The sequence below is a fragment of the Hordeum vulgare genome, chromosome 2H (genome assembly GCF_904849725.1).
Source record: "Hordeum vulgare subsp. vulgare chromosome 2H, MorexV3_pseudomolecules_assembly, whole genome shotgun sequence".
Taxonomy (NCBI): Eukaryota; Viridiplantae; Streptophyta; class Magnoliopsida; order Poales; family Poaceae; genus Hordeum; species Hordeum vulgare.
In genome coordinates, this window is record NC_058519.1 from 80,317,906 (window position 1) to 80,328,748 (window position 10,843).

The window sequence follows — 10,843 nt, forward strand, 5'->3', positions numbered from 1 at the left end:
AATCCTCCTCACGACAACCATGAGAAAAAAACCAAAATCAATCCGGCGAAGCAAAGATCTGAAGGAACATACCTATACAAATTTATCTTCCAACACCATCATTAAAGTTGGAAAGGAGATCTCGTCGTCGAACGAAGATCGAAAATTACTTATTATAGACGACGCCATCTCCATTGATGAAGAAAACGGCTACCAAAACCCTAACCCAATCTTGAAAACATTACTTTTTATGAAAAAATCCACCCATAGATCGGGTTCCCCACGTATCAATCCTGCCGTCAACAAGGTCGTCCAGAGGAGGGGGGACGGCCCTATGATGGAGGCGGATGTGGTGGTGACGGATAGGTTTCCGGAAAGAGCTCTGACGCAAAATATGACATTTCAGATATTAAACAGCCTTCAAGATGCAATTTTTGAAGGTTTTATTTCATATAAATACATGGTAGCAAAAAATAAAAATCATATAATTATGATTTATATGAAAAATGTGGTAATACTGTTTTATCTAAAAAATATCAGTAATCTTTTCTATACATCGATTGAGAAGTTCAGCATCACTTTTTAACACGTTATATATTGTGAAATGGGAGAGTAATTTCTAATGAAACTTACGCAAAATCTTGACTTTTCCAAGCAGAACCTAAACATGGAATCCTATTTATTCAGTATATTCTTCTTCCGTCCCAAAATAATATCGTAGGGAGCATAATACAGTGTTTCCAACAGACTTGTGATGTAACTCATCTTTACTATAAATGTGTATGGAGTTTGTGGGGGTAGTTTGGTGTTTGTTGTCCATTCACCTCTTTCACCCCCAACTTCACAACATCCAAACATAAATTCAAGAACAACTCTAACGATACATTCCCTGAGAATCTGAGAGGACTATACCAGCTTCCAAGCAGATGGATGAAACCAGGCCAAAAATATACAGCAATAAAGATCAGAGATGTGATCCAGCATTTTTAAGACCGGTTATGCGTTGTCAGGCACTAGCTAATTTAGCCGCGTAGCTCAACTAAAGATATTTAGCAGACTTTAGTCTCGATGTTGGAGTACGATTCATCAGTCCGAATCCGAGTCCTCTATCTCCCACTCACGAGCATCTTTGGGCTCAGGATCAGTGCCGGTTTCAGTGGGTTGGCCAAAGAGTGTCGGGCTAAGCTTCGGACGTCGCCGTTTGTTAGTCCTGTCTTTAGGGGCTTCATCCTGGAAGACAAAGTATATGGTCAGAATTCAGTCCAAACTTTGCAAAACGAGAGCAAATATTTCCTGAACCTCCCAATAAAACAAACAAGTCCAAACACTTGGAAAAATGTAAATACTTAAAATCAAACACCATTTTGGTGATGTTTTATATTGGAAGAATGAACAGAAAACCATGCTACAATGTGTGGGTGATTGTACTGGTGGCGTCGGAATTTCCTTTTATGCTACACGTAAGGGAAAATGATATTGCAGTTTACGACTGTTGCCCGTGAACGGTTCGTGCAAGACTACATTGTCGTTTATCTGTAACCGGCTTGAGCAACAAATGTGAAAGCTGAGCAAAAATCAAATAGGTACTTGCCGTTGGAGTCTTCTGAGCTGATTGGATATTCTTGAACCATATTGTTCCCCATGAAATGCATGCAAGCATCAGCAAAGCTGGACCAACCCTTGGGTCTGTTAAGTAATCACTGAAACTGAAGCCACTGTTCTGAACCCTCTCTTTTAAACTTTTCCCGGCCGAGCGGATGCTTTTGGTACCACTTAACCATTCTTTACTTGTTTCCTCGGGTAAAAGATCCGGTACCTTTGAAGTCTAGATACAGAAAAAGGATAGCATAATGGATGAATAATTGTTGGACGAATATTTGTACTTCACACAAATTAATTCCTCTGAAAACATTATCATCTAATAATAGTTTAATAAACATCATGTTTAACAATGTGACCGATGCTCAACCCACCATCACTGATACCTCTAACCATTAGTGTTCATTACAGAATTATACTATTGGTGCCAACAAAATATAGGGTAAATCCTACATATGAAACTAATATCGACAAATTATTCAAACTGTTAAAAAAAGTACAGACATAAATTGTACAAAGATTTGAACAAGTCTCACAAGTCAATAGTTCCTTTGCACAGAGCTCTTGGTTCATCTCATTTTCCTATGCATAATTTAACATTTACTCATCTTGTTGTATACGTATTTAACATCGAACAAAAAATATCTCTCAGACAGTACAGTTTAAGAGTTCCTTCTCAACTTTAGAAATATTATACTTCACTTCAGAAGACATGATAGAGAAAGTTCAAAAGGAAACATGTTTTAAGAGACTTACAAAATAAGGGATTTCTCTAGTATCTCCATCTTTGATAATCTGAGAGACCCACTTGTTTATCTGCCAAAATATGCAATTAAAAATGTATTTTAAGATTGTCCATTAAGCTGCATGACTTGACCACATATATATGTAAACAAATAAACCAGTGAATTGCGCACCTCCAGAATTTCATCCGGGCCATTATACCTAGCCACTAGCTGGGAGGCATCAGGAATATCCTGTCCCTGGAGAGTCTCTATAAGATTATTCTTTTTGTCAGCTTTCAACGCCTCATATGTTGCATTTCTTTGGAAACGGACAATGAATACTTCAGGCTTATCATTGTCATCTTCAAAGCCTCTAGGACCACAGGCTCCATGGTAATCAGTGGCAAGGTAGAAGGCACAAAGTTTCTGTAAAAAAGGTACTGTTATCCAAATTTACAAGCACAAGTACAAGAACACATCCTGCTTACTTTAGAAAAATACTTATTTGATTGGTTCAGAATTGAGAATGACATAACTCAGCCATTTGCTGAAACCAGGGCCTAAAATGTTCCAATTACTCTGATTCCAGTGATATGCATCATCATCCATTGCAGAACATCATCAACCATTGTAGAATTTCGAGAATATACACTTAGATGGACATTATTTCACTTGGCGGAAAATGCTCCTTTCAGGATTGTAGCTAATAAGCACATAAGGATCACTTGATTTCTTATAGAGATTAATCACTAAGATAGAAGGTGTGTTGCATATGATAAAAGAACCAAAACACGGATAAACTTTGCATATACAGTGATGGCACATTTCAGGGTTTTAATGAGGCATGCGCTACAAAACCATATTACTTGAGAGGCCTTCTTCAATCAGAACAAGTACTGTTCTACGTACTAGAGGCTACGATTCTTATCCGTAAGCTGGTCATGTAGTGGTCTAAGGTAATGCAATGGGCCTGGAACCTGGATATGAGGTGGTGAGAGAACCCATGAAATACATGTTTACCTGAAATGAAGCAGATAAATATGCCCATATCTCAACTAATTCAGGAAAACAGAGCAGAAGTCGTATCTAGTACTAAGCTAGTGTATCCTTAGATTTCCTTACACTCAAGTGACCATGGGTTACCCTTCAAATTTCAAAGCATCTGCCACAAATTCTAAACAACAAATTATGTTGCCCTATTTTTAAGATATGGAAAACTAACAGAAAAAACACTATTAATCATTGTATGTGTGAATAGAACATTCAGACTAAAAAATCAGAGAGTTATTGCCGAGAGATTATTTTGGACTAAGATAAAAGTATAACTGCAAAAACAAAGAGGAAGTGGTACCTAAAGAAAGAACATGTGACCACATGGCATATGTGGTTAGCAACTCAAAACTTGATAAACAAATAAAAACAGAATGTGTGCCTTCTGGGGCATGTCACCAAACGGCAATTCTTAAAAAAATAAAAATGGAATTCGTGAAGCAGTCTACCTTCTGTAATTCTCCATCCAACCAAACAAAGGTAAGCCTGTCATCTTTTAAGGCAGTTGCAGCACTTGCTACCTGTACTAAAATTTCCAAATTGCCAGTACTTTCATCAGCAGCACTGCGTAGTTGGTCCTGGGCCTTCCTCAAAATCTAAAGAAGTTTCAAGTTCCAAAAGCAATATAAGTTGGCAAACTACTAACGAATGATCAAGTTGGTCCGGGAGGGATAACTCCACCAACTTGTTGTTGCATTGCACCCAACTATAAAAACTTACTTGTCTCTTTTTACTTAATTCTACACCAGGGCGGCCTGCAGCTATTACACAGTACCATATCATCATTTCTTTTCCAGCGCGTGAATGACCTCTAGCATCACAACCAAGATCCAAAGATGTGTCGCTTCTTAGCTGCTGAAGTTCTAATGAAGAAAAGAATGAAATGAGTATTAATGAAAAAGCACACAGGTTCTCTTAGTAAAAATGGCAATCCGGTATACTGCTGGTTCAAACAGAAATTTAATAATACCTTGGTGCTTATGCTCCTCCATTATCTCTGTGAACTCTGACTTGCTAAAAGTTCCTGAATTGGAGGTAAATGATCAGTTTGGTCCGACTTTACTGCATAAAATCAAAAGGATAAATATAGGGGATAGAAGCTTGCCATGGTATACAACAGGCTTGGCACCTGGTCCCTTCAAGAAAACAAGTGCAGGAGCCGATTCCACTCCTAATCTGGTTGAGCAGAGACACAAAAGTACTGATAAACATGATTTTTAGATTAAACATGTAAGTACTAATAGCCGTAGCCGATTCCACATGGAAATATGGTTTGCCGTACTTAGCAAAATATGTGTTTTGCTTCACTAAATGAAGTGCTCAAATCTCAATAGCTCACTGATCTGGAATTCACATTTTTGACTGCTAGAAAACTGCTATCTGTGATTTCAGCATGCAGTGTTCAGACTGTAAACCCTAACTATATGTAGAAAAACAGTGAAATTGCTCAAGAACACATGTCCCAGAATACACAACTATTTATGCCATGAAGTCAAGGTAGTTTCCGCATTCACATGCACTAGGTCGTGCATGTACCTGAGTTAATCAAGCGAATTTCTTGGCTACTACTCCCTCCGTTCCTAAATATAAGTCTTTTAAGAGATTTCACTAGGCGTCTACATACGAAGCAAAACGAGTGAATATATACACTAAAGTATGTCTATATACATCCGCATGTAGTCCACTATTGAAATCTCTAGAAAGACTTATATTTAGGAACGGAGGGAGTATATCAAATTCGATCTCCCTGACCAAACAAATATCAGCTACTAGCCATATGGCTACCATAATCTTAATTTACTGAAACATGAAACTGTAGTGAGAAAAGGTCTAAAACTGCAGTTTGCATAATTAGCTAGATGGATGAGGTTTCGATGCTTAAAAATATTTAAACAGCTTGTATTAACTGAAGAAAATTTCAAATTTACTAATTAAAACATGCATTCACTAGAAACAATTATACCACTATATGACCAAAACAGGCACAAATAAGAAACGAGACCATATTGTACATAAAGAACGTACGAATTCCACCAGATCTGGGATTCCTCTTCTTTCCATAGGACAAATGCAAACGATGCATAGCTCGAATACTCTTGGGCAGCTTGGCGAAGAAATGGAGCCGCACGCTCCCCGGTGCTTGAGAAAAAGATAGCCTTCACCTATTCCGCAATACAAAAGATAGCATGGCTAGTTATGGACTTATGATTGTATGCATGTGCTCCGCATGCACATTGAAAAGGGTGCAAGTAATAAGAAAGACACATAGCAAAGATGCACGGGCATATGTATGGGAACAAAAGCGGCAAATCTACTGTACCTTATGATGGCTATTCTTCCCAATGAACTGGGGTCCCTGAAATGATATAAGCTCTCATTAGAGACACAGTCCCTCTCAGGTAGAAGTCTACCTAACTAAAGTGCAATTCTAGAATAAAAACGGACAGTGCAGCAAATTATGAAGCAAGAGGAATCATACATAGAGGAGTGTACTCGTTGGCTATTGTACTTGTAGTGCCATAGGTTAGGAAAATGCGACATATATCATCAATTAACGATGCCATAAGACTAGGACTTACTATCACAAATAAACAAGTGAAGGCAGAACTATTTGTGATTAAAGATAACGAAGACGGAACTGAGTCCTGAATTCCACTAACTAGGAAGTCATACAACCTCAACTCCAAACTAGTACCTAAATGTAGGCATAGAGAATATTCACTTGACTAGCATAATCACAAACATATCTCAGGAGTATATATATATACTATGATTTCATATGATTCCTTAGAACAACCACATAAATACGAACAAAAGAAACAAAAAAAGGAGTCAGTCATAAACCTTACCAGTGTCTCCTTTGAATAGTACAAGATCCGAGGTAAACCAACAATTGATGATGCAACCCAGTTGACAACAGAATCCACAGTTAGCTCACCTGGGTACCTGGGTACAGGAAATGGTTATATTGAGGTCATATCTTTGGAATGGGTGAAAATTGACATGTCATATTAAACAATTAACAGGAATAGACGAGTCACACTCTTATTATTTCTTTAATTAATATAACAGTCACCTCATATAACAGGATGGACTTCTGCAGTTAGCAGGATATGCAACAAGAGCTGGTATACCTGCATGTGTAGAATAGAAGAGTAGTAAAGAACATAAAACAGCACAAAATCTTTGTTTCTTTTAAGAAATAATACAAAGGACATGTAATGTTCAAAATCCCAACCCCTAAAAATTAATATGTAAAATACAGGGCAAAATTATAGGAAGTATTTCTGTTGATGCTCGTTGAATTGAAAAAAGATCCATCCATCCTTAGCACGAAATGATGAACCTGCCAGTAATCTTGAATACTCTTTGGCTTCCACATTATTCCGAATAGCAAATTAAGTTTGTCATATTAAATTCCCACAAGACCATTTTACCAACTGTGAACCTACTCATTTTGAACAAAATATCAGAACTAAGAACAACTGATCTAACCATTTCCATGTGCTGCACTGGCACTTGCACTGATAATAGTTGAAGTGCTTACTTATTTTTCATCTTATGATAAAAATGGCATGTTATATTTTTTTTAACTGTAAATGGCATGTTATCTTGACATACCGTTGCGGAAAAATGGCTGCTGAGAGAACCTTTTTTCTGCAAAATACCCTGCCAGTCGTGTATCACCAAGTTCTACCGTAGCAGTGTTGGCCACGCCATCCAGTCGAGTGTCTAGATCATGAAACAAATATTTTGTCAGAGACAGGAATGGGAGGCAAGGTGTATTTACCACAAAGAGAGTTCTCCATAGAAACTTTAATATTACACATTATGAGACAGAATCTGTAGTTATGTTGAGTTGTCAACAACAGCAGATTATTTGGGAGAATGGAAAATGCTATCAACCCAACAGATCCACAAAATTGGTGCTCAAAGTTAATAGCTAAAACTTCAGTTCAAAATGCAATGCTCGAAAGTAGCAAACGCTCATTTCAGGAAAAGTACTTCCATGGACAATCTAGTTATAAATTATGAGTAGCAGAATATAATTTTCTATGTGTGTGTGTGACATGTCAATTAAAGAAGAAAATGAACAATGCATTTATCTAGATCCCAATCCTTACACCTGCAGTTTATCAAAGCTCCATTTTTATGCATCATCCTTAAATATTACCAAATGCTATAAGAGGGATTGGAGACAGAAAAAACAATGCAGTTATGTTTCTCCACAGCTAATACTTTGACCATCATTGCTCTTTTCATAAGTGTACAGATATGTTGTCAAAGAGTGCAATGCATAGAACCGTAAGCTATATGATGAACATACCAATTTGCTTCCAATACTCAAAAAATTGAGCGCAGCGAGGACTCCCCTTTGAATAAACCTACACGGTAGAAGAAAAAAACAGCTAGTAGCCATGATTTTTTTTAAATCTAATAAAAAGATATCCTTAAAAATGTGCAAATATATTATCTTAATACAGGACTGGAAAGGTAAATTGATTAATTTAAGGCCTTCTAACGTACCAGTATGAGCAACGGGTAATCTTCACCAATAGCAGACACCAATGCCTCATATGTGAGTACATTGAAGGCATCATCAGTCGATTCTACGGAATGGAAATGGTGTTATGTCCAATATATCAAAATATATCAAAAAGAAAACATCAGTTTTTATCAAAATTAAATGGCTGTAACTTACGAATTAAAGAATCTTTTAAAATGGGTAGATCTATTTTCAGAAAGTGCTCCCTTTGATATTGTTCTTTGACACTCTCGAGGACATCCTACCATGATGAAAATTGCAAACTAAGCGTTAGATAAGAAAGGAAGAAAATTAAAAAGCTTCCCCGCAGAGATGCACGTAGAGAGGAGGGAGGGAGACCACCGTATGATGATCCAGACCAAAAAGATCATAGTCCCGCTTCAAAACTGGATTTGTCAACAACTCATACGCATAACGGATCTGTATAAAACACCACAGAACTATAAAGTTGTTTATGCAAGTCTATTAGTTGGAACTTTATAGAGACTAGAGGAACCAAATAAGTAATGTACACGTTACTAAAATAAACGTAGTGTACAAGAAAAACAAATAGTGGAAATAATGTACACAGAAAATCAAATAGTGGAATTGCAGTTTAAGGTGCTTCGGTGCACTGTGGAAAGCTAATTCAGCCCCCATGCGTACAACACATGAAACTTTGTATGAAAATATCTTTGTATTGTACATGGAGATTACAAAGGCTAGTAATTATGGATTCTGACTCTCACCTTTATAATATCAACAGTTGACTGGTCATTCGTTTCAGCAACCCTAAAGTTGGCATCATGAAAAGGATCATTATTTTTTTGTAAATAATCAATTTAAAGTTTGAAAAAAAAAACATGGAGGCAAGAAGCAGAAAAACATAATCCAAACAAACAAAAAAAACAATTTCAAGCATGGAATCATGCGCAGGGCCTCATCAGAGTTATATTTCACCTGAACTAAACTCCAGACCGCTTCCTAAAAGTTGATATTCTGTATCATGAGCTCGGTGCCAACACACACTCTGCCCTTTGTACAAACAAACTTTTTGCAGCTAGTAATGGGCAACCAGCATCATTAGTTTACGGTAACTTACTAGGTCTCCTAAAAAACAGTATCTTGGTAACAGCACTGAGCAGGGAATTTAAAGCATGGTCAAGTTCCGTATCATGTCCAGCCAGCACCACCCATACACACAAACAGATAAACTAGACTGTGTTTGCTACTAATAGAACTGTCAGATTTGTCACACAAATCATCAATGAATCACACCAACGCTACCGAGCTGGTAAGCTCCAAGCAGATGCCCGGCCCCATCAAGACCAGATACCTGTAACCTGCCCAAACCAGAACTCATGGACTGCACTTGCGACTACAGTCAGACTCCATCCAGCAAACCAAACCAGAGAGTTGAAGTCAGAAATAGTCAGTTAAGCCGGATCAATCGCGCTCACCACTCCCTGGAGAGCAGCTCGTATGCCTCGACCACCTTCTCGACCGGCGCAAACCTCTGGATTCCGAGCGCTGCAACCAAAACAACCAATCAATCCAACAAATCTCAGAACGCGTGCGAGAGCGCGAGGCTGGGGACCGGGAGGGGGAGCGGGTTCTCACCGTCGTAGTGGGAGGGCGGAAATGATTTGGGCAGGACGAGGAGCTGGAAGAGGAAGCCGCCGGCGGCGAGGAGGATCGGCAGCCAGTAGCGGCGCACCTCCTCCGGAATCGCCATTGGGGACGGCGCGGGCGGTAAAGGCGAGGAGGGATTATCAGAGGGTTTTGCACTTTTCCTCTTTCCTCTTTGCGTGGCGACAAGGGCTTTGCTTTCTAATTTGTTTTATTAACGTGTTTCTTTTTCATTTTTTTAAAACACGGTACATACACAAACATTCATATACGCCGCATACACTCACCCTATGAACGTGTATACACATTTTTACTTTTATGAGTACCTTTGAGAGACTGAACTGGAATATTATCTTAAAATTTACGAAGTCACCGTAGGCACACCGTCATCGACGAAAACGTCTTCATCCACTAAATGCGCATCGTCGGAAATCCTAAAATAAATGCGAGCACGAGGACTTAAATACTGATGAGCTAAAGATACCACATTTCTTAGATTGATTTTTTTTTTTGCATTTTATTTTGAAAAGACTACAAATATAACGTTCGGTTTTTTAGGCATGGCCAATCTGATTCTTTATGGTAATTTATGTTGACACGGTGATGACCAATTTAATTTCTTGTAAGCACGACAATTTTCTAACAAAACAATGAGCTGAGTCGGATTTACCATGTTCACGGGCTAAACTTGACATCCTTGAAATTTGTCATGAAAATGTTTGTTCCACATGGTAAAAAATCTAACATTGGATTCGTAGCGGGGTCTATTTTTAAAAGTTCTATAAATAGTTGTGTTGTTTTTTTCCAAAAAGATTTGTCTGCCTATGATGATCATTGAAAAAAGGCAAATAATATGATACACCTACATTACTATCAGATTAGCACTGGCACAACTACAATAGATTTTTTGGAAGAGCAAGCCTGAAGAAGAAAGCATAAAATAGAGATGGGCCATGCCACTTTGGCAGGTAATTGGACAGTGTTTCAGCTAGATTGGGCGGGCTAAAGCACAAGTTGGTCCCAACATAGCTCGAGCGGTGGTGGAGCGTGAATCAAATATTAGGGGGTGGCAAATGACTAAATATGACGTGAAAAAAGCTAAGGTGGTTATAGAAGTTGAAAGATTAGTAGATCGATTAGGCTTATTTGACAAAAATTCTTATAGGAAGGGGGCAGGGCCCCTAGTTGTCCCCGAGAGGCTCTGTCACTCGCTCCACGGCTCCATCATCGATGATGAAAGAAAATGCGATTCACGGCACGTCGACTCAGCGAACCTAGCTAGACTATAATATCCATATGTACAATCTCAAGGAAGAATTTTAATTCCCCTAAAAAA

General features: G+C 38.3%; 1 protein-coding gene across 1 annotated transcript; it reads right to left on the reverse strand.

The window, feature by feature from the left end:
• Positions 1-731: 731 nt before the first annotated feature.
• LOC123425178 lies at positions 732-9,682 on the reverse strand. The gene is made up of 20 exons (XM_045108855.1): positions 9,499-9,682; positions 9,339-9,408; positions 8,628-8,670; positions 8,242-8,319; positions 8,056-8,140; positions 7,881-7,963; positions 7,681-7,738; positions 6,975-7,085; positions 6,430-6,487; positions 6,203-6,299; positions 5,674-5,709; positions 5,379-5,515; positions 4,459-4,529; positions 4,324-4,377; positions 4,074-4,216; positions 3,803-3,949; positions 2,496-2,729; positions 2,335-2,394; positions 1,571-1,804; positions 732-1,209 (listed from the first exon to the last, which is right to left on the reverse strand). Exons 1-20 carry the CDS (start codon positions 9,611-9,613, stop codon positions 1,066-1,068), a joined length of 2,058 nt encoding a protein of 685 aa, XP_044964790.1. The 5' UTR covers positions 9,614-9,682; the 3' UTR covers positions 732-1,065.
• Positions 9,683-10,843: the final 1,161 nt, after the last annotated feature.